Genomic DNA, 24,810 nt, shown 5'->3' with positions numbered 1-24,810 from the left:
GGCAAGCCCTCAAATTTAAGGTATGCTAAAGAAATGGGGGAAGGGCTGTCCAGTCGAGAGCCAATGGGGGTTGTCTGGCCAAGAGGAGAGCAGAATCCACGGGACCAGAGTATGTAGAGGGATCAATAGCAGGTTGGCCAATCCAAAAATGGGCAGAAGACCTAAATAGACATTTCTCCAAAGAAGATATACAGAGTACCAACAAATACATGAAAGAATGCTCAACATCATTAACCATTAGAGAAATGCAAATCAAAACTACAATGAGATATCATCTCACACCAGTCAGAATGGCCATGATCAAAAAATTTACAAACAATGAATGCTGGAGAGGGTGTGGAGAAAAGGGAACCCTCTTGCACTGTTGGTGGGAATGTAAATTGATACAGCCACTATGGAGAACAGTGTGGAGGTTCCTTAAAAAACTAAAAATAGAACTACCATATGACCCAGCAATCCCACTACTGGGCATATACCCTGAGAAAACCATAATTCAAAAAGAGTCATGTCCCAAAATGTTCACTGCAGCTCTATTTACAATAGCCCAGACATGGAAGCAACCTAAGTGTCCATCGACAGATGAATGGATAAAGAAGATGTGGCACATATATACAATGGAATATTACTCAGCCATAAAAAGAAACGAAATTGAGTTATTTGTAGTGAGGTGGATGGACCTAGAGTCTGTCATACAGAGTGAAGTTAAGTCAGGAAGAGAAAAACAAATACTGTATGCTAACACATATATATGGAATCTAAAAAAAAAAAAAAAATGGTCATGAAGAATCTAGGGGCAGGATGGGAATAAAGACACAGACCTACTAGAGAATGGACTTGAGGATATGGGGAGGGGGAAGGGTAAGCTGCGACAAAGTGAGAGAGTGGCACGGACATATATACACTACCAAATGTAAAATAGATAGCTAGTGGGAAGCAGCCACATAGCACAGGGAGATCAGCTTGGTGCTCTGTGACCCCCTAGAGGGGTGGGATAGGGAGGGTGGGAGGGAGGGAGACGCAAGAGGGAGGAGATATGGGGATATATGTATATGTATAGCTGATTCACTTTGTTATAAAGCAGAAACTAACACACCATTGTAAAGCAATTATACTCCAATGAAGATGTTAAAAAAAAAAAATAGCAGGTTGGGGCCATGAGCAGTGCAAATGCTTCTTCAGCTTGGTGTGGGAGAAAGTTTTCTGTAGGCCTCTTCTCCTAACCATTGTGCCTCGGCTCCTCCTGTTTTAATTCAATTCCAATTTTGTTATCAGTGCTATGTAGAAACATGTGCCTTGACATGCTTGTGTAGAAAAATATTCTTCTCAAAATTGTAGAATTAGGGGAAATTTTTCTTTGGTTTTCCTTTTTGTGCACCTGAACTTTAAAAAATTACTCTACAACAAACACGTACCACGCGTGCTGTAATATTTGGGGAAAAAACAGTGTCAGAGACTTTAGTGAAAGTAATTTTGTGACACTTTCAAATGTTGCCATTGAATCTTCTAATCTATAAAGGACAGCATTGATCCCTTATGATTCATCTGCTTCAGAACCCAATTTATTCTGAGCCAGATGCAGGGGCCCTGCCTGAGACTGAGACCCTGACAGATAAGAGTGATAAATAGGGTGACTGTATGTTCCAGTTTGCCTGGAAAATTCATGGCTTATCCTGGTAGTTCCAGAGTAAGTATTGATGGCAGAACCTTTTACTCTTCAAAGGGTCTCAGTCTGGATGATCGATTGTATGGTCACCAAGGTTGTAAAGATTAGTGCATTCACATCACAAGGCTGCAGCACCTTCTGTGATTGGGTATTTTGAAACAACAGTGGAAAACTGGAAGAAGCTAAACCTTTAAGGAAAGAGAAAAAGGTGCTTTATAATTTTGAGATCCCTGAAATCACTGGACGGGAACAGCATTCATGGGCTCTGCCTTTCCAAGTTTCTGGGGCATAAACACAAGTCTCTTTCTAATGTCTATTTGGTTAGTCCTTCCAATAGCACCATTTGATTAAATCATCTAACTGGTGTCATCATGACAGAAGGCAGAATGGAAGATGGATTGACAAGACAGAGAAATTTCCACATTTCATATCGGGGTAAGTGCCAAGTGCTGCTTTCAAGTAATCTACTTAAAATATTTAAGTATTAATTATTCTTACCTTAGAGTTATTTTGAATACCCTCTGTGTGACTGTTTTAACAGTACATATTAAAAAATCATTGTATAATTTCTAATCTGTGTTTAAAAGTACAAAAATAGTCTATTTAGCTTTACAAGTAAATTGGCTCACAATTCTATACTAATAAATGCAAACTGAAATTCCTTTGGCTATTTCCTGGCATTTGTGGCAGTTTAGATAATTCCTTATACCATAGTTAATGTTCATCAGCGATTAACAAGAAACAGTAGACTATTTTCAACATTAAAAAATACCTTGGTCAGAACAAGCTTCTGTCTTTATGAATACTCTTCTGTTTTCCCAATCTAAACAATCCCCAAAATCTAATTATAAAATTGTGGTATTTAAATCAAAGTCTCTGACATATCTTATTCCTTTAATCTTTATTCAAGTCTGATTAAGTCCAAACCCTCTTATTAAAGATCCCAGCAGTCAAAATAGATAACAATTTTAATTCATAAATTGTGCACAAAATTTTCTATAAATACCATTACAGGCTAATAATGATTTTGGAAATGGGTGTTTTCCTGCAATATGACTCACTCAGATCAGTTTCAGTGATAATTTCCCACTTTTGCAAGTCTGTGGGGAAAGGGGCAGACATATACTGTTCATGCATTTGTTACAATCCTTCTAGAAGTTATTAATGACTTTCAAAAGCCTTAAAATATGCTTCCTCTTCTACCCAGTCAATCCACTTCTACAAACTTAGAGAGAAATAATCAGGGATCTATGCACAAAGGTATGTGAGGGGTGGTTTTACATAGCAACAAATAAGTAAATAAAAACAAAATAAAGAATTTTATCTACCTATCCCTATCTAATATTTGGAGATTAACTAAATATATTATCTCTAACCTGTATCGCTATGTAACCATTAAAAGCTATGATATAGATCTATATTTATAGACACGGACAGATGTTCATTCTATGCAGGTAAATTATATAAGCATGTTACTAAACTGTGCGCGTAGTTGCTGTTAAAGGTTTAACACATACTGAGTGTTTGATTTGTGTGCCAGGCACTTTTCTAAATTTTCACCTGTTCTATAATATGTAATTTTCACCACCAAAAAGTAGGTATTGTTATTATTTCCATTTGATAGAGGGGGGGAAGTTGAGGCACAGAGAGGTTAAGTTACTTCTTTAGCACTGCTAGTAAGTGATGGAGGTGGGATTCAAACCCATGCAGGTGGCTCTTTGGCCCCTGTTCCTAACCTCTGTGCAACAACCACCTCATCTTTTTATTCAATATCATTTTTCATAGATACTATGGATTATGCATGCATTTGTATGGGGGTTTTTTGCAGAAGAAACATGGTTATCTCTGGATTGTGGAACTATGAGAGTTTTTCCTTTGGTTTTCTTTCTGTATACTTGAACTTTTAAAATTATCCTAGAATAATTTTATTATTGTTATTCTAGAAGAAACATGTGTAATATAATTTGGAAAAAAAGCATCAGAAACTTTTAATGAAAGTGACTAGTTTTGTGACACTTTCAAATGTTTCAGAAAGATTTTTAAATGCTGCATGTACACATCTACAAACACATTTAATCTATAAAAGAGAAGTAAAAAGAGAGTTTAGGTGAGAGGTGAAACAGATCAGACCCAGCTCCTCAGCAGTCTTTTGACAGTTTATGTTATTACCTTACAGCATTAGTTAACATGTGTGTGCTTTTGCTTTTCCAATTAAATTTTAAGTTCTTTGGCATCCACTGGAAACCCTACTATACACAGTGACTGACAGGTAAGATTCTGCTTAATTAGTAAACAGCTTAATTATTTATAAATGGAAACGGAATGGCTAAGCTCCCCAGCAAAGCAGGAATTCGGACTTAAGTTTAGAAGTCTCCCTATGCACTTGTTGGAGCTGAAAATTCTCCTGGGTCCCTTGCTGTAGCCTCAACTTCTCTTTTCCGGGGGGGAGAAAATAAGAGAGGCACGGCCAGGTGTCAAATGGAATGGCCCAGGGTTCAGGTCAAAATTCTGGGTGTGAGTTTGGGCCATGTTAATAACAGAAAAATATTTTCCAAGGGACCTTTTCTTTCCAGAAGGCATCTTGGCATACATGGACATAACTGTAAACACCGATCATTTTAATTGTACCGACATCAATGTGCATCATCCACCTACTTACTCCTTATGAAATTTTCTTCAGTCTCATCTGCAATACTTAATAAAGCACCTCCTTGCATCTGGCATGAAGAGTGTGCCTCGCTCCAGGAGAGGGAGGAAAGCAGGTTGAATTGGTAGCAAATGTGTGAATTGAGATCCTTCTCCCAGACAGCGTCACAACCCACCTCTGTAGATGCTGAAAACAAAATCCATTAAAACGTTATAATCTTATTTTATTTATATGGCGATATATTTCTAAGATGAATTTGAATGGCATGATTGCAACTCCTAAAACTTCTTCAGAGCCCTTATCTATTCTTGATTAGGTCTTTATGATGAAATCTGCATTGTTTTCCTGTAAACACTTTATGGTAAACCCTGTTCAAGATTGAAAGGAAGTTCAAGAAATTATCAATAAAGAAGCTCTGATCCTTTCTGGGAAAATGACATTCGCTATTTTTAAGAGAAGGAAATATAATTGGAGTATAGATATTTGTGAAAATAACATCTGAATTCTTTAAAGTCAGAACTTTATACTGAAAGCTGTGTGAACGGAAGTATTTATCTGAGATAGATGCAAATATCGTTTCAAAAAGCTTTTCCCTGCCAATACCAAAATGCTAGATGGAATAAAAGGGATACAGTAGAAACATGACTCTAAAATGAACAGAAGTTTTCAAATACACATTGAGAACAGGAACACTGATATTTAGTTTAAGAAAGTTCTTTCAGTCAAAAGGAGGAGAAGCAAAATCCACTTGCAAAACATTGGCCAAGGATTGTGTGGTTTGCTTAAAAGTAAATTTAATAAAACATGAGACGTGGCTCTGAAATCTGAAGTTTATTGAAATAACAGAAAATGAAGACCTACTTTGGGTGCTTTAAATCAAACCCTAAGGTGAACCTAAGCAGCCATAAAAATTACCTGAAGTCAAACTCAGCCGAAGAATTTCAGACAATGGGAACCACGCTACAGCATGAGTGTAACTGATGACCAGACAATCTGCTAAAATCTAGAACAACTTTTCCCAAAGTGCAATCCACAGAGTATGACAGCTTCAAGAGCTCTCCAGGAAAAGCTGGGACAGTGCATACGTAGCCTCCTCCAGGGAATTCATAATATACAGCAGCATATTAAAGCCTCTGAGAAGTTCTCTAATAAAGAAACAGCTTCATTTTAATTCAGTATACTTCAAACTTATTTGACAATGAAATCTTTTTGGTTTGTTTTCTTTTCCCCACAATACTTAGTTAGATGGCTCCCTTGGGAATGTGGAAAGTTTGTTTTCATATCTGGTTGCAATGTGCCTTCCCCAGAACGGAGTTAGTTAAGGAGAAGTTATTATGTAAATCTAAGGTCGTCTACAGAGTTTCCTGACTGACACGTGTATTTATAGAAGGATCCAAGATTGAAGGAGGATCTATCACCAAGAAGACAAGTCTATCACCAAGGAAAACCGTAGGAAGAGGAAGAGAAAGGGAGGAGGACGTCTTCAGTAATCATCTTGCCCTGGTGGCTGAAATTTCCCCATTGAGTTTGAACCCTTAGAGACCATCTTCAGTTAAAAAGCTATGCCATCCATGAGATGGACAACACACTAAGCATTATCGGACATCAGTTTAGCCCTGTTCATCCCGTGTGAGAGCTGAGGCCATGAAAGAGGAGTGTTTACAATTTCAGTGTGCACAAAAATCACTTAGCCAGCTTCTTAAAAAAACCACAGGTTCCTGGGTTCTCAGTCTCAGAGATTTTGAATTGGAAGGTCGGGGTGGGATTCAGAAAGCTGACTTTCTAACGTATTACTGATTCTAATGCAAATGGTTCACAAAGCAAACACTGGGAAACCCTGGTTTGAAAGAAATCATTTGAAGCACTTCCCAAGGAGAGCAGGTATGAGTAGCCTTTGGCTACTAGAAGATAGAAGGATGTCAGAAGGGGAGATAGGAGATGGATGTCAAAAGGAGAGATCTGGGTATAGGGTACCTACCTCTCATCTACTGCCTTGGGTAAAGATTTGATAATAAGTCCTAATTACCTCCATGATAAGCCATGCCATGATAAGAAAAGGTTCGGAGGACACTTCAGTTGATCTCATTCCCATTTTTGCCAAGAGTTGGTCCTGCCCTTTCAACAGGACATGGATTAAGCTACGTAAAGGCAGCCTTTTGCAGAAATCTTCCTGAATTCTATACATTAAACAGTTAAGATGAGAGGCTTACAGGTGATCCTGTCTGGGCTACAAATTACACTTCCCAGTTTTGTTAGATCTCCCCTGGCTTTGTGTTATGTGTGCCAGTTCTTAAGTTTAATCAAAAGGAAACCCCCAGTCAAATGTTTGCAAAAGGTGCCCATATTCTTCTAACAAGGCAATCCATTTGTCATTAAAATTTGGTTGTAACTAAAACATAAGAATTTGTATTTCTATGCCGTCGGACACAAGTCCTCTCTTTGCTTCTCTAGATGGGCTGCGTGTCACTCCATGGATCCAATTTGAAGATTTCATGGTAACAAGTGGAATGAATGTGCCACCCTGGGCCTGGGCACTGTGATGTGTTCTTCTGATCTCCCTTCAGGACCGAAGGCCTAATTTCCCCAGCTGCCAGCAGACACCTCTCAACATGAAGCCTTCTTCAAGGATTGCCTTGGTGGAAGAGGCTCCTTGCCCAATACCACTCTCCCTTCCTAAGTGCAGTCTGCAAACCATGACTGGTCAGTGCAGGGCTATAAGACCCCTCCTCTCACCCCAACTAGGGACAAATCCAGCCTGAGAACTCCTTGTGGGTCAGTGTCGGGAGTCACCAGCCCTGCATCACCGTCCTGTGCAATCCTGCTCTCTTCCCTTCGTTTCCGTGTGTATCGATCCTGAGACTCCTCCCCAGGAGGCCTCCTGCATGCTCATCTTGTCCTCGGAGACTGTTCCCCGGGAACTCCCTTGCCACAGGGTCCCGTCCTGGCCCGGGGCATTTGCGTGTATTTATTCTTAATCCTCTTGCTTATTCATAACTAACTTCTGCTTCTAAGCCACTGAAAATTGTAGGCTGGTACGTTTACTTTTTCTTGAAAAATTCTAGTCTAAGGGATGCCATCAGATTGTTATATTTCTTTGCATCTTTGGTTGTCTTTATATCATCTCTTCTGTCGCTAAATTCTGAGCTCCTTGAAGGAAGCAGCTATGTCCTATATATCTTTTTATTTGTTTATTTATTTTTATTTTTGGCTGCATTGGGTCTTCGTTTCTGTGCGAGGGCTTTCTCCAGTTGTGGCGAGCGGGGGCCACTCTGCATCACGGTGCGTGGGCCTCTTACTATCGCGGCCTCTCTTGTTGTGGAGCACAGGCTCCGGACGCGCAGGCTCAGTAGTTGTGGCTCATGGGCCCAGTTGCTCCGTGGCATGTGGGATCTTCCCAGACCAGGGCTCAAACCCGTGTCCCCTGCATTGGCAGGCAGACTCTCAACCACTGCGCCACCAGGGAAGCCCATCCTATATATCTTTGCATCTCCTACTGTTTGAAGAAAGATTGCCAAAAATCTTTTGCATGATGGTGATTTTTTTCCCTTTCAAAATACACCTTTCTTCTAATGAACTGAAGTATATTCATGTCAACACCGATTTTATTATAGATTATGACTGAGATGCAGCCATTTCTCCTTCTCTATTAATATGGCTTTTTTGTCATCCCTAAGTATACAGCTTTGTCATTGTCCCAGGTGTATCTTTCCTGCCACTTTAAAAAATGGTTGAATTCTTTTTAAAAAAAGAACTCTTATACTATTGAAGCAACTCCAGGCTACAGAGTTACTATTTTTCTCTCTTTGGTCTTTCATACACTTAGCAAATAGTTATTGAATATCTGCTCCCTGAAAAGTGTTTTGTTGGTAAATCTCATGTAAAAGGGATACCAAACCAAATCAGCACTTTCTGCTGTTCATCCCCAATGTCTTACATGCTCCTTGGTAGGCCTGATCACAGTTGAGATTAAATGACGCATTATGGGATTGCTTATTGATTGTCTGTTTTTCCTGATAAAATTAAGTATCAGGAGAGCAGGTACCATGTTCCAACTTTTTCATGTTATTTCCCAAGCTTACCACCAGAATTTAAAGGCAGTTAGGCAGAGGAGACTATGCTATCAAAGGAAGCTGAGAAGTGGTGGCCACAAAGGAAACAGGAAAACTAGCAGGTGTGGGCCCCAGAAGCCCAAGGAAAGAGATGGTGTCAGTTTGTTACACGTTGTTGAATCTTTCAGTAAGATGAGGACTGAGTCCATTAGTGACTTTATGGAGCACGTTCCAACAGAGGGACCCAATCATCTGCCTGCTCCATGCCTGCACCCAACAGATGAGCACTGCCAAGAAAAGTCATCCGATGGATTCATTATCAACCACCCCCAATACTTCCTGGAAACATTACCGGTTTTCCCTAAAAAGCTTGCTCTCCCAGCAGCCACCGTGTTCATTTCACACCTTTCCTGTTGTCCAAACCTCTCACTCTTTCTTCCCCCTCTTCAGAGAAAGTCCACAGCCACTGGACTCGTTTCTCCTCATTTTCCCCATCACTTAATCCATCAACCTTCTTGGACCTGTACTATCCTCTCCTTCTTCCCTCCCATGGAGTTGTCTTTACATCCATAAAAGGTCAGTCTGTCCATCTTTGATCTGGACCCTATTTCCTTCTGCCTTCTGAGAGACCATATTTATTTCACCAATTGTTTCACTTTCCTGCATCCTCAACCTCTTTCTGATAGAGCCTTTCCAGAAGCATTCAAAGGTGACCTAGCAGCTCTCATCCTTCAAAAACAAGAAACAAAAAAAATCCCTCCCTTGGCCTCCCCATCGCAGTCTCTACCTTTTCTCTACCCCCATTAATCACATATTTTTATATGTATGCTGTCTCCAATTTCTCATCTCTCATTTACTCTTTAAAAAAAACAATTTCACTGAGATATAATTAACATGCCATATAACTCACCCATTTAAAGTATATAGTTCAATGGTTTTTAGTATATTCAAAGCATTGTGCAACCATCACACAATCAAGTTTAGAACATTTTTGTGGGAACCCAATTCCCATTAGCAGTCACTTACCATTTTTCCCTCAGTCCTCACCCCTACCCCCAGCCCAAGGCAACCACTAAACTAGTGTCTGTCTCTATAGATTTGCTTATTCTGAACATTTCATATAAGTGGAATTATACAGTGTGTGATCTTTTTGTGACTGGCTTCTTTCATTTAGCATAATGTTTCCAATGGTCATCCATGTTGTAGCATGTACCAGTACTTCATTTCTTTACATTGTCCAATAATATCCCATTAAATACTACTGGGTATACTACATGTTATTTATGCATTCATCAATAGGTAGACATTTGGGTTGTTTCTATTTTTTGGCTATTATAAATAACGTTGCTATAAGCATTTGTGTAAAGGTTTTTGTGTAGGTATATGTTTTCATTTCTCCTGGATATATACTTAGGAGTAGAATTAGGGGTCATATGGTAACCCAATGTTTGACCTTTTAAGGAACTGACAGACTGTTTTCCAAAGCAGCTGTATCCTTTTACAATCCTTTCAGCAGTGGATAAGAGTTCCAATTTCTCTATATCCTTGTCAGCATTTGTTATTGTCTGTCTCTTTGATTTTAGCCATCCTGTGGGATGTAAAGTGGTATCTCACTGCAGTTTTTGTTTGAATTTCCCTGATGGCTAATGATACTGAGCATCTTTTCATGTGGTTATTGGCCATTTGTAAATCTATTTTTGGAGAAATGTCTATTCAGACACTTTACCCATTTTTAAATTGGGATTTTTGTCTTTTTATTATTGAGTTATGAGTTCTTTATATATTCTAGATATAGGTCCCTTATTAGATATCTGATTTGCAAATTTTTTACCCCATTCCATGGGTTGTCTTTTCACTTTCTTGATTGTGTCCTTTGAAACACAAAAATTTTTGATTTTGATAAAGTTCAACTTATTTATTTTTTTCTTTTGTTGCTTGCATTTTGGTGTCATATCTAAGAATTCATTGCATTTTCAAGATCATGAAGATTTACCCCTATGTATTCTTGTAAGGGTTTTATAGTTTTATCTCTTCCATGTAAGTTTTAAAAATCTATTTTGAGTTAATTTTTTTTATAAGGTGAGAGATAGGAGTTTAATTTTATTATTTTGAATGTGGAATCCAGTTTCCCTGCACCATTTTTTGAAAAGACTATTGTTTCCCCATGGAATTGTCTTGGCATCCTTGTCAAAAATCAGTTAATCATAAGTGTGGCCTCTCAGTTTTATTCCATTTTGACAGTATCACATTGTCTTGATTACAGTCACTTTGCATAAGTTTTGAAAATGAGAAGTATAAGTCCTCCAACTTTGTTCTTCCTTTTCGTGATTATTTTGGCTCTTCTGGGTCCTTTGAATTTCCATGTGAATTTTAGGATGAGCCTGTCAATTTCTGCAAAGGAGTCAGCTAGGATTTTGATAAAGATTGCTGTAGTAGTGCCATCTTAGCAATATTAAGTCCTCTGATCACATGAACATGGAATGTCTTTCCATTTATTTAATTTTCTTTAATTTCTTTCAACAATATTTTGTAGTTTTTAGAGAGAAGTTTTTCATGTCTTCCGTTAAATTTTTCCGAAGGATTTTATCCTTTTGGATGTTACAATAAATGGATTTGTTTTCTGTCTGTCTCTTTTTTGATTTGTTTTCTTAATTTAATTTCTGGATTGTTCCTTGCTACAGTATTGAAGTACAATTGATTTTTATATATTGATCTTGTATCCTGTGAATGAGTCTATTTGTTGTAGTAGTTTTTTAGTGGGTTACTTAAAATTTTATGCATACAGGATCATGTCATCTGCAAATAGAGATAGTTTTACAACCCCCTTTCCAATCTGGATGACTTAAATTTTCTTGCCTACTTGCCCAGGCTAGAACATCCAGTACAATGTTGAATAGAGGTGTTGAGAGTGGATAGTCTGTCTTATTCCTGATCTTATGGGGAAGCATCTAGTCTTCTACCATTAAGTATGCTGGCTGTGGGTTTTTCAGAGATGGCCTTTATCAGGTTGAGGACATTCTCTTCTGTTTTTAGTTTAGTTTTGTTTTTTTCATGAAAGGATGTAATGTTTTGTCAAATGTTTTTCTGCACCTATTGAGATAATTGTGTGTCCTTTCTCCTATTTATATAGGTATTACATTAATTGATTTTCAGATTTTCAACCAATCTTACATTCTTGGGATAAGTTCCAGTTGGTCATGGTGTACAATTCTTTTTATATGTTGTTGGATTCTGTTTGCTAGTATTTTGTTGAGGATTTTTGCATGTATATTCATAAGAGATATTAGTCTATAGTTTTCTTTTCTTGTGATGTCTTTAGTTTCAGTACCATGGTAATACTGGCCTCATAAAATGAATTGGGAAGTGTTCCTTCCTTCCTCTTCTGTTTTTCCATTTACTCTTTAACCCACTCAATCTGGTAACTAGAGTATATATCTTGTCAAGGCCATCAATGACCTCCATGTTGCCAGATCCAGCAAACACTTAGTTTCAGACCTTGTCAAATCAGGCCCTTCAGCAGCATTCACTTGAATGTGAACTTCATTAGGGCAGGCACCATGACTTTCATCTTTCACATTTGTGATTATAATCACAGCACCCAGCTGAGTGCTTGGTGCATAGCCGGTGTTCAGTACATATTTGTGGAAAAGAGTAAATGAATGGTTTGTGGAAGTGGAGGTCAGGCATACATCTTCATAGAAGCCAAGAAGAGACAGTGCTCTGAGGAACGAAAGCAAGGTGAGGCGGGGGAGACAATTCTTTTGAGAAGTCTGTCTATGCAGGGGATGAGAGATAGGTATTTTCAGGAGGCTGAAGTGGAGATGAAGGAGTTGTATTATTTTAAGATGTTATTTTAAGACGTGAGTAGGTTTAACTGCTAATGAGAAGGATCCATCATTCATCTATGTTAGAGTAGGAGTGTGCACTGGAATCACCTAGAAGGCTTGTTAAAACACAGATTGCTGGGGCTGCACTTCTAGAATGTCTGATATAGGTGTCTGGGATGTGGCTGGTAATTTGCATTTCTAGCAAGTTCTCAGAGAATGCTGATGCTGCTGGAACCACACTTTGAGAAACACTGAGATAGAAGTTGGAGAAGATTGGACGGGAGACTCCAGAGTCCAGATGGCGAGATTTGCCCTAGGTAGGAGGAGGAACGCTATTGCACAGGAAGGAGAAAAAGGAGATGGGTGCAAACCCAGGTAGGCTTAAAGGCTTGGGAGCAGGAAGTTGTCAAAACTTCCCTTCTGATGGATCCTGTTCTCTTTGAGAGGTAGGGATTGAGGTCATCTCTTAAGAGTTGGGAAGGAGAATGTAGGGCAGGGTTAGAAGTCAGGTGAGAGTAGAGAGGTTTGTATGACCCTTGCTGAGAGTGAGAGAGCAGCATGACAAGAGACACGTAATAATACTGCTGACAAAGCCGAGGTTGGCGGTCATACATCAATATTGGTACCTATCTGCTCTGTTACATCATTCAAGTTACTGATAAAAATTGTATCAGGTGAATAAGGTTCCAGGGCAATCAGATCATCCCAGAGGTTGGTACCCTAAAAATATCTCAAACTAACTAAGCCTAACTCTCCAGCTGTGTAAGACACACAACCAGGACGGACATAGTATGACACAGAATTGCCTCTAAACAAACCCAGAAAGATTCTTCTATATCATCCTTGTTCCTGAAGATCTATAGTGACAGATGTTTTATCATATCCCTCCCTGCTAGTGTGTTTTTGTATGTGTTTATTGGCACTAAATTTACATTGTGATCACTTACAATCGTTTTTAAAAAAGGGCATTATTCTACATTGAGATACTAAAAAATTTCTGTGTAAGGAAGATGAGATACAGAAGTGTGAATCTTTGCTTTAATCTACTCACTCCTTTCTGTTCTGTCCACTCGTTGACCCCATGGAAAGAACTATCTGCTTGCTCAGATTCCAGTCTCCGGCACATCATTTTGACTTAAGTTGGCCACCAGGAACCAAAAGTAACAAGAAAGGAAGAAGACTGGACATGTAATTTAGCACTGCGCAAATAAACATGCTCTCTGGTGGTTGTGGTAGAGGTTAGGAGAGTTGGAATCTGGCAAGCTGTCAAGTGGAGGACGCTTCTGAACTGTAGGAAGCTGAACAAATAGATAGTCTAGGCACTGAAAAGCCCTGGACACAACTAAACCCAGGCTTCCACCTGGGAAACCATAACTGGCTAAAGTGACAGAGCATGGTGACAGTGCCCTTCAAAGAATCTCAAGGAGAATAGTGTAGTTTAAAACAGTACTAGGGCCATGTGAAATACATGTTAATCTTATTAGTATTGGTTTCTTTACTTTTAATAATGCCATCTACTGGAGATAGAAAAAGAGAAGATGATGTAAATAATGTGACATCTGACTCAAGAATCCGAGCAGTGTAGGGATTACATGCACATACACCTCCATACAGACATTCAGATTCAGATAGAGAAGGCTGATGATCTGACAGTCAATAAATGATGAAATACTTTCATGCTGGTTGGTGAAGAGCTGCTGTCCTGAGCTCCTCAAGTGCCCCTTGCTGCCTCAGCATCCCCTCACATTACAGCAGATACGGGGTTAATACCAGCAGTGGGCCTCTGGGACTCCTAACCTCCACATTAAGGTCTCCACTTGGACTGGCCAAGAGCTCATACTAGATTGGTTGCTAAATGTCTTGATATCACCCATGTATATAGATGTATGTTGCGTAGAACTACCTGCATATTATGAATTATCTGATGAAGAATTATCTGCCACAGGATCACCTGGGCCACTTGTCAAAAATGCAAACGCTCACTGCATCTCCGGGACTGGGCAAGGATATATGTTTTAAACTATCCCCCAGGTGATTCTAGAGCATCATGTCAAATATAGTCTGCATTTCCAGGCATGGAGCAAATCTGTCTGTCCTGTATTCCATCTAGAGGCCAAGTTCTTGGAAGAGAGCGTCCTAAGTCCTAACGCTATGCTTAGCTTAGTGCTGTTGACAGATAATAAAGACGTAGGATCATTGATTCAGAAGCACATGCTGAAAGGATAAATTAGGCCTGATGATGATATGATGATGATGATGGTAATCCTGGTGAGTACCAGGTACTATGATAAGTGGCTTAGATGCATCATCTAATTGTATCCTCTCAATAACCCGACTAGGTACTGTTATTATCTCCATTTTATAATGAGGAAGCTGAGACTCAGGATCTCATTGTTGGGAAGAAACAGGGCTCCAACCTTCGTCTTTCCGATTTCAAAACCTACACTCTTTCTAATTCACTAAGCTGTACTGGCTCTTAGATTAGAAAACAATTCAACAGGCAATTTATAAATCAGATTCTTTGGAGTTAATCTCTTCAGTTTCTTTTTGTTTCCATTTCTTTGTGGCATTTTGTTAACTATGCAGAGGGAAGGTAGGCATGGAAGATGAAGAGATTGCAAAAGCTATATTCTCTGCCTTGCAGAAACCAAGGTGAAGGAAATTGAATACAGAAAGTAGAAGGTATATATAAATAACCCCCAATACTTAAGAACCACTGGCAACCTTTAAGCTAAATGAAAATACAATAAAATAATAAAGTACTAACTGACAAAAAAAAAATTAGAACATTGCAGCTGTCATTGGACCTTGAAAATTGGGTTAAGTAGAGAAAAAGATTTTGAGGTTATAGCTAGAAATCGAGTAACAAGGAAAGGGAATCAAGACAAGAACTCATTGTCGAGTAATAACAAGGGCGACTGTGATTTTAAAAAGATCATCAAGGGCCAGCTGATGCCTGGACGTGACAATGGGCAAAGCAAGCAGTCAGGACATGGAGAAGTTAAGGCAGCTTATAAGAGGGAGTGGATTGGAAGGATAACTGAGCTTTATAACATTCAGGTTTGTTTTGAAGTATCCTTCCTGGAAGCTGGGATTAATGAGATCACAGAGTATTATAATATGATTCCGGTTAAAGCATCCTTATGTACTGAACTTAATGAGGAATGGCTAATTAACATCTTTCAAACTTAGGGAAAAAAAGGAATATACATCAGAATTGTCTTTTCAAGGCAAAAACAAACACAAAATCAAAGCCTGGATAAATGGAATCAAAGAGCTTATTCAGATTTTAATAGATCAATCTCAGTGCTTTCCTTTAGATACAATAACTTTCTAATCATCCTTGATTCCTTCATGACATACGGAGAAGACTAGATTTTATTCTTACTGGGATCTGGGCAAAATCCCCACTTCTCATCTCTTTCGTATCGGCTGGTCGTGGCACACCACAGCAAGTTGTCTTCCCTCCCTTCCCGGGTACATTCATGATGCCACTGCCGGTTATACTGGAAGGGAAACATACACGGTGTCCCGTGGGCGTTCCCTTTGATTGTATACAAATCTAGGAGAAAGAAAAGGACAAAGTCAAATAAGTAGTATGTCGGCTTTATCTTTGGAAACTGTCATAAAGTGAATGCATTTTTTATTGACTGAAAATCTACACTGTGCAAGGCCCTCGCTTTACCACAGGGAACCCTCAGGACTTCAGTGTATAGTGTATGGAACAGTGCAAGGCTGAGTGCTGTGTTCAGGGGAAATGCTGATAAATGGCTTGTTTGTATGTTTATCTCCTTGTTTATTCACTGTGGTGCACTGCTACAGTAGCATACATATTTGTGAATGGATGAGAAGAAAAAATTTATCTATTTATTATTATTTTTATTTAACTATAGTTGATTTACAGTATTGTGTTAGTTTCAGGTATACAGCTTCAGATTCTTTTCCATTATTGGTTATTTCAAGATATTGTATGTAGTTGGAGACTTCACTTTAAAATATCTTCCAGTCCCCAAATACATCAGCCATCAGCATCTGAATCTCGAGGTTCATAGGCATTTATTAATTTATTCATTCAGCAGACATCTGTTGAGCATTTAATGTGTCCAGCACTGGGTATATGATGTAATAGTGAACAAATGAGTAAAAGTTGGCTTTCATATGGAGCTTCTGTTCTAGCGGGGAGAAAAAAAGAGAAGGCAAATACAAGTAAACATGTAATTTCAGGTAGCGGTAAGTACCATGAGAAAAACAAAATACTGTAAGAACAGAATGACTGTGTGTGTGTGTGTGTGTGTGTGTGTGTGTGTGAAGGGGTAGAGGCACTATTTTTGATAAGGTGGTCAGGGCAGGCCTCTCTGAATAAGAACTGGGGGAAGAGGTTTAAGTCTTCGGAAGAGAGTTCTTGGGGCATAAGGAGCAGCAAGCACCGGGGAGCACGAGGGACCTGCGACAAGAACTGTGAGGGGCGGACGGGGAAGCGCAGGGAGGCCCCGTGTGAGGCAGAACCGGGAAGGCACTGGAGTGTCAGCTCACAGAGGGCCGGTTCTGCCACATCATGGGCTTTGACCTTTACCCTGGAGGCGGTGGGAAGTCATCGGTGGGTTCTGAATGGGAAAGTCACATGATCCGATTTTTAAAGACTCACGGGGTGCACAGTGGCAAACAGAATGTACACAGAGAGAAGACAAAGTGGATGCCCGGCTGGAGGCCCCTGCAGTGGTCTAGGAGAAAGATGGCCCTGCTGAGTGGCCGGCTGGCTGCTCCCTCAGAGTATTTCAATGATCAGTCATCCTTGGCCTTAAGCAGAAAACAACACCTTTTCATGACTCAGCTGGGGCTTTCTATAGTGAGGGAGATCAGGGCCACCCTCAATTAAATCAGTAGGTCCTGGAGCGAAAGGGTTGGCTGTGGAGATTCCCACCCTCTCCCACAGCTGGTGGGGGGCGGGTGTTGCCTGAGCTCACTCCACACCACCAGTCCTAGAGGTTGAGGCTATTAGGAACTACTGGTATACCAGGACACATCCTCTTGTTTCCTTCCTCTGCCTTCTACTCAGTCTTCCTCTGCATGCATCGTGAGCGTGGGCATATGGCTAAAATGTTAACCCGGAACAACATGCCAAGTTCTTCCTTAGAACTGTAGATTATTCAGTGTGCTGGTATGCAGCACTTGCCTTATTGTAGTGAGTCCTGAGAATGGCTTGCCCTTGGCTGTCTCTCTTTACTCATTTCTCGCAGGTACGGGAGAAAGTCTTACTTTAGATCTTGGTAGCTCCTTGCTCTGTTTCCTAGAATTCTTAGAAATAGAAGCTCTTAGTAAGCCATAATTCTACAGAGCACCACGAGGGCAGGGACCACACCTGTCTTGTTGGCCTTTGTAAATCAGATGCCCGGCACAGAAACAGTCAGTGTTCAATGGATGCGTGATGGACGGTGAATGGGTGGATGAATGAATGAAGAGAGCTACAAAACAAAACCTGACAAACAGGTTTGAGGTTTCAGAATTTCAGAACTAAGCTGCTTTCTTTCTCTGTTTAAAAATACCACATATCACAGAACTATGGAAAATGAAAACACCTCCCCCTACCCGCCACCAAAACCGTGCTTTCCTACTCCCCGGCACACACCAAATAACCCCTGACAATAGTCTGCCTTTAAATGCCTTGTAACACGGGACTTCCCTGGTGGTCCAGTGGTTAAGACTTTGCCTTCCAATGCAGGGGGTGTGGGTTTGATCCCTGGTCAGGGAGCTAAGATCCCACAGGCCTCGGGGCCAAAAAACCAAAACATGAGACAGAAGCAATATTGTGACAAATTCAATAAAGACTTTAAAAATGGTCCACGTCAAAAATCTTTTAAAAAATAAATTAAATAAATAAATGCCTTGTAACATGACCACCACACGGATGCCAGCCAGGCCTTAGGAGGCACTGAGGTGCCCTGCAGACACACTCCACACATGGGACAAAGTTTCTACAATAAAAGAAATATTGACGGGAGAGGCTCTTATTTTCATCCTGAAAGTCTAACTTCAAAAAATCTTTTCCTTCTATTTTTATTTTCTTTCTCCCTCGTCCTCCTGTTCTTTCTCCTTTCCATTGATTCCCAAAGTTATTGAAGTGTTTTCTCCGCTAATACCTTTAAATTCGCAGTTCTGTTTCTTTAGCAAAATTTAGCAAGCCCATTCCAAGACTCCAGTGATCCTTTTTTTTTTTTGGCGGTACGCGGGCCTCTCACTGTTGTGGCCTCTCCCGTTGCGGAGCACAGGCTCCGGACGCGCAGGCTCGGCGGCCATGGCTCACGGGCCCAGCCGCTCCGCGGCATGTGGGATCTTCCCGGACCGGGGCACGAATCCGTGTCCCCCGCATCGGCAGGTGGACTCCCAACCACTGCGCCACCAGGGAAGCCCCCTCCAGTGATCCTTTTACAATAAGCGAGTAAGCAACTAAATTGTATTTAGCAGAAGTGCGTGGAGGTTCTAGGTACTGTGCACCTCTTTCATATATTTTACAAATCTTTACTTATGGGCAAACTTGCTAAACATATCATTTCATGCGTACTTTGGTTGAAATTCTTTTTTACCTTTGTGCAGATATTCACAAATGCCTCCACCGCCTGACATATAGGAAACCCACTTATGAAGATATTTCCAGGAGGCCACAAGCGTGTTGTCGTGCTTCACCTGGACCATGTACTGGAGCGGGCCGGTGATCATCTTCCTGTTACAGCGCCACTTCAAGGAAATGTGGGTGGAATCACACTCGTATATGCTCAGTGGCTGCTCTGGATTAGACACATTCAGGCCCAGGCAGCCGCTGCCTCCGATGTTAAAGAGGCGGTGGTTTGAAACCCACTTCCACAGCATGTACTTGTTGGGTGGTTTGCAACTCTCCAGGGTCAGTGTAGATTTGCCGGCTTGAATGCATTTCTCGAGGTTCTCACTTTGGATAATGAAGATCCCTTTATCTGAAAACAGCAAAATAGAAGATATGGTATAGAATCTTCATATATAATTAATCAGTGTCGGGAGGATCCCAGTGTGCATGTCTGAGCTGTGATATGTCACACTGACGGCTGTCGCAAACAGATCTGAAGTTGATGTGTGGGGTCCACCACAGGGGCTTGATTTGCCCAAAACAAAGGAGGTTCTTGGGAAGCATACATGGACTTATTAGAGCTAATGGAAAACCTCTGGTCTAAGACAGCATTGGCCCTCCAGTAACAAGGGATGCTTGTGAATTCACTCCGGAATGGTACTGATAGAAAAGGAGCTCGCCACAACCGAAGAGAGAGCGGGGACTGGTGATAATACTCAGCGCTGCAAGGGAGAGACATTGGCTGCCCAGAGGCATGGTGACACTTTGGTTTTCTTCAGACACGTGCCTGAATGTTAGGAATACGGCAGCTGAATCAAGAGCCACTGAAATGAAAATTTCCACCATCAAATTTCAGTAGAAAACCTAAAGGATAGAAGTCAAGGGCTGCTTTGCGTCTTGATATAAGACGCAATGCTGGTGAGAAAAAATGCTTCTCCACATTTGTTTTCTGTGCTGGGTCCATCAGGTGTGGAAGGATGGGGACATACGCTATGGGGATGGACTCTTCCTGGGACCATCCTTGTTGGGCAACAGCAGACAGATGTCCAGGACACTAGGTGAGGCCCCTCACCTAGGTACACAAGAGGTTGCAAGAGCACTGTGACAGGATTGAGACCACACAGGCCACGTGGGAATGTGGAGGAAGGAGGCATTTTGTGATATACCCCCGAGCCTCTAAGCTTTGGGAGCCAGAAGAAGAGATTTGGGTGAGTTTCCTTTGGAAAAGCTGGCAGGGCCCAGCCAGGACTTAGTGGTATCTACCTGCCCACTACCTGACTTTACCTCAAGTCGCTGGCCTGGAAGGCATCTATTACACAACAGTTATGAACATGTCCTCCCACAGGGTTTTTGAAGGTGGAAATCATGTCTGACTTCTTTTATCCAAGTTCAGAGTGTCCTGAGCACATCGTGGAAGTTCAGTAAATGTTTGATGTTGATTAAACACGCCAGCAGCTGCTGCTTACTTAGGCTCATGGTTGCTGGGTTACTCAGCGCAGACTGTCTGGTCAGGTCCAAGAGCTCTTTTGTTCTCCTATTCACTAGGCTCTGCTCTCACATCTTACTTCCTGTCCATTCTTCAAAAATCTAAAGGGACATTATCAGGTTCCCTTAAAACGGCTGTGATTTAGGGCCAGGCGTGTGCGGTGGCAGGGGCACAGTGGACACAGGCAGAGCCTTCTAGAGGTTGGGAACACTGCAGAATGAGCGTCCTCATGCACTGGAATGTTTCATTTTGGTAAAAGTTCTTTTTGTTCTTCTAAAGTTGCTCAGGCCAAGAAGAACTGATTTACAATAACCAAAATCGCTTAAGACACTGTTGAAAAAAGATTGTCAATGTATTAATGGAAGCTATACTTCATGTAATAATTGATAACCTTATTTATAACCCTATATTTGAGGAGTTGAAATAGTTGTCAGAAAATTGCTTTGATCACCATACATCAGAACAAAAGAGAAAGGAGTGGGGGCAGGGGGCAGAGAATGAACTGTTTTAGGGAGATTTCATTTAGATCAGGAAATTTGTTTTCCTAATGAAGCCCATGTCTGTGTAGTTATTAGTATAGTCATTCAAGATCAAATCTACCTCTCGCCAATGCAGTGTGGACTCTGATAATTATTAACCTTCTCTCCAGCTCTCCTATTCACCTTTTCATGCCTGGGTAGAATGTTAACCTTAATTTCTGTTGTAATCTACTAATAACTTTCTAGCTAGCCCAGAGTCCCATTAATTTTTCACTAAAGGATAATTATTTTACTATAATTGTTCTGTACTTTAGCTTCTATCTAATATATATGTTCAAATATATCCAGCTCTGCAACTCACTGGCTGTACCATAGCCCTCTGCGCCTCAGTTCCTACACCTAAGATAGGTGGGTAGACTACCTGGCTGGTGGGTTGAGAGCTCTGGAATCAGGCAGATCCACCACAGACCAGACTTGTAACTTTGGGCAAATTTCTCGATCTCTGTGAGCCTTGCCTTTCCTCTTTGAACTAGGAATATGTATGATACTCACCTCATAGGGATGTTAAGCGTATTCCATTAAATAACCCTTGCAAAGCACAACATGCACTACCATGGCACAGGAAGAACTCAGTAAATGTGAGTTGCTGTTATTATTGTCATTACCATCTTTCTGGCTTCCTGATCCTTAGTCTGCAGATCCAGCCGTAGGTCTGGTTGAACACCTGTAGAGTACTAATGTGAGCATACCCCCAAAGACTTGTAACATGAGCACAAAAGCTCATTTTTACTTTAGATTCTGCAGCACGTAGTAGGTGTAGACTTTTTAGTTTTAAACAATCCAGAAATACCATGCTATCACCTTTCATGGAGGAAAAATATTCCTCAAATAACCAGGTGACAAAATTTTTGTCTCATTTGTTCAAATACATGTGAGATTATGAATTGAGTCTTCATCTATTCATCTTCCACACTGTCAACCTGTAAAGTCTATGCTGCAGCTCTCTTACAAGAAAGACAGAAATGCTTGATGTTAACCAGCAGTGTATGGTTGGGTAAATGAGTGGTCTGTAAGTAAATGGACATGGAAATTATAAATCACTAAAATTTGAGATGAATAAATAATGTTTTAAAATGTCCAAATTATTAAGTGTTAAGAGAAAAGGAGTGGTAGAATCAGAGCTTTTGTAGTTCTACCACTGGTCATAAAAACACCTTTCCAAAGCAGAAGATATTAGACAAACTTAATTCCCTGCTGCTCAGTTTTAGGGTGCTATCATATTTCTAAGCCCAGCTGCCTTTAGGATGTGTCTTTGGAAAAGTTCCTCAGAATGTATCATAAACAAGTAGCTCTGGCTTACCAATAACAATAAACATGCCATCACCAAAAGAATAATATGTCACACTAAGCTAAAAAATGGCCCAATCCCATTTTCCCATTAAGCTATAATAGAATCTGGTCCTAGCACCATTAATCTCCATAAATTCACTGAAGAGAAAACAACTGTTTTCAAATAGACTATGAGGAAACCCAATATAGGTATCAATATTCAGATTATCATTATATGTGCATATGAGTCATCTGTAACAAAAACATAAGATGAAAATAAGCCACCAATCCTTAGTGTCTGTAGACAGATTTCAAAAAGGATGAAGATCAAATGTGGGAGGAATCAAGATTGATTATATATGTCAAGGACATGCGTTCTGCTTGAACACTGATTAAGTGATTAATGAAGTACTGCCAGAATTACTAAATCTCTTTGCAGTAAAATGCTATTATACTTCCCTTAATAATTGTAAGTTTAGGAGGAGAAAAAGGATTGATTTACTAGAAGTAACTTATAAACTAATTTTCATCCTTAAAAAATAAAATAAAATCCATAGAAGATAGGGGCGCTACTTTCTACTTCTGAGTTCCTTTCAAGACAAGATGATTTTAGATCCACCCTTTGGCCTCACAAGATCACATGTATTTCTAAGGAATGGAAGGAGAATTTCTTTATTCATTTATGTATTTATTCATTCATTGAACAAGCATTCACTGGTTGCTGACTATGTGGAAGGCACTGTGTAGGGTACCAGAGATAGAGGAATCATTTATCTAAATATCTGTTCTTTAAAACTATATGTATTCATTCTGGAATCATGGGAAGTCTCCTAGTTAATGAAAAGAAGGGAGTTCCATCAGTTCCAAAGTAAACGTTGTAACTGCACTTAAAATAAGCCCTTAAAAACAAGGGATGAAAGATAAGAAAAAGAAAATAGACTAGAATTTAAAACACTTGACTGGATCTTCAAGTGATGTCATGTGTGAGGTGGACACGGCACCTCAGTGTCATCAGACCTTTCTAGGTGGAGAGAGAGAGAGAGAGTGTGTGTGTGTGTGTGTGTGTGTGTGTGTGTGCACGTACTGGCCCATTTTCCAGGGAGGAGACAGCAGAAGAGCACTGGAAGGAACATGGACACGGCACAGGAGACTACCTACCCATACACCCAGAACCATGAACTTCAGCGCTGGATGGGACTGTAAAGCTCATTGAACTGAATCATTCTTATACATTTCTTTTTCCAAATCCATTTTTTTCTTAGAAGTTTTATATTGATATACTTAGTGAAAACCATATAGGTCTAACTCTATTTACATCCATTCATTTATAACCTAGAAAGCAGAAAATGAGCTGCTGTAGATTGTTGCCAAATAATTTGAAGTGGGAGACTTGAAATTTCAAACAAACATTAAATTGAGCGCCTATTACGGTGGTGTGTTAGGAGCCCTGCCGATAGAAGGATATATGTGCCATAGTGTTTGCCCTCAAGGAACTGATGTTCTCCCTGGGAGTACATCATGAAGTGTACAGGAAGAGCTATAACTTAATGCCAAAATACATATTGACGTAAGAGGTATAAGCACAATAAGGTGGAAGGCAGGAGTTAGAAGGGGTCACTTTGGCCTAGAAGATCAGAGAAATCAATCAATCAGTCACTCTCTCACAAGTACACACACACACACTTTCATTCAACAAACATTTGATAGGGACCTAATATTTGTTGCACATGGAGGTACATGGGTGAACTAGACCAGCATGGGTGCCTGTCCTCATTACAGAGGGAGAGTTCAGGTAGTGCAGGAGGTATAGACAGAGAGGTGAAGGGTTGGGCCAGGGGGCACTGTGGACAGAGCGAAAGTCATCAAAGCTCAGAGGTGATGAAAATAATTAGCTCTAGGGTGACGAGTACCTCACTCTCTAAAAGTGTTTGGTGGTTGTAGAATATAGAGTTGGAAAGAGGTGGTTTGGGGCCATTTTATGAAAAGCTTAAATTTTATTCAAAAATGTGTGTATTATTCAGATAAAGGGAATTTTTGGAACAAGAGAAGGCATGACTGAGGCTGTGGTGTGGAAGACGAATCAGGGTGGTAAATCATTCGATAAAAACATTTATTGAGCATTTTTGTGTCCCCAGCATGGTTTTAGGAGAGTAGAGATATGAGGCAAACGTCCAAGTTCCTGCCCTGGAGGAGTTCTCACTTAGCTGGGTTGAGACAGCCCACGTGCAGAATGGAGAACAGTCTGAAGGCTATTGCTCTGATCCGGCAAGAGAGACAGAGGCGTCAGTTCAACTGGTGGTGATGAGAAAGGAAGGGAATTGTTAGACTCTAGTCACTAGAGAGAGAATTCAAAGAGGGAAGAAATGACAGGATTTGGTATTCGATAGAATGGGAGGATTCTGGAAAAGGTAGTTGCAATGACTTGTTTTCTGGCTTCAGGAATCTGATACACTGTCAGATGCCGGCCAATCCCTAAGATACCATGAGGTTGGAGTCTAAAGCCTAGGACTGCGATTAGAGTCGGAAGAGTGCCAACTGGGGATCCCTGCAGGAAGTTCCTCTTGAGGCCCTTCCATTTCATGCTCAGCACCCCTTCTGATCACTTCCACCCACCTTTTAGTGTCCCCTTATACTTTAAACAGCTCCTCTTAGAACTGGCTGAGGTATGAAGTGTTACATAAATAAGATATGATTTGAAATGTTAAGCGTTGGTGAGACGTATGTTCTTTTGATTA

At 40.5% G+C, this 24,810-nt stretch overlaps 1 protein-coding gene and 1 long non-coding RNA gene across 4 annotated transcripts in view; one reads left to right on the top strand and one right to left on the bottom strand.

Moving 5' to 3' along the window:
* Window positions 1-7,256, top strand: part of LOC113632765 (uncharacterized) — a 71,941-nt gene extending 64,685 nt beyond the window's left edge. The window contains exons 3-6 of the long non-coding RNA XR_003437942.1: window positions 1,989-2,098; window positions 2,871-2,923; window positions 3,887-3,932; window positions 6,762-7,256. This is a non-coding gene — a long non-coding RNA (uncharacterized LOC113632765). The remainder of the gene's footprint in view (window positions 1-1,988; window positions 2,099-2,870; window positions 2,924-3,886; window positions 3,933-6,761) is intronic.
* Window positions 1-24,810, bottom strand: part of PLA2R1 (phospholipase A2 receptor 1) — a 115,816-nt gene that overhangs the window by 82,719 nt on the left and 8,287 nt on the right. For 2 of the 3 annotated variants that reach the window (XM_027130282.1, XM_027130286.1), the window contains exons 2-4: window positions 18,768-19,151; window positions 15,575-15,748; window positions 4,323-4,496 (exon numbers count right to left, since the gene is read on the bottom strand). In XM_027130282.1, the coding sequence (XP_026986083.1) occupies window positions 4,323-4,496; window positions 15,575-15,748; window positions 18,768-19,151 (732 nt within the window). The remainder of the gene's footprint in view (window positions 1-4,322; window positions 4,497-15,574; window positions 15,749-18,767; window positions 19,152-24,810) is intronic. The other variant, XM_027130295.1, reaches the window with a different exon arrangement.

This window comes from Aethalodelphis obliquidens, unplaced genomic scaffold (assembly GCF_003676395.1).
Source record: "Aethalodelphis obliquidens isolate GAN/ISIS:26980383/991018 unplaced genomic scaffold, ASM367639v1 scaffold2, whole genome shotgun sequence".
NCBI classification, from domain to species: Eukaryota; Metazoa; Chordata; class Mammalia; order Artiodactyla; family Delphinidae; genus Aethalodelphis; species Aethalodelphis obliquidens.
The sequence above is the reverse complement of the archived record's forward strand: the minus strand, read 5'-3'. Positions and strand labels throughout refer to the sequence as shown.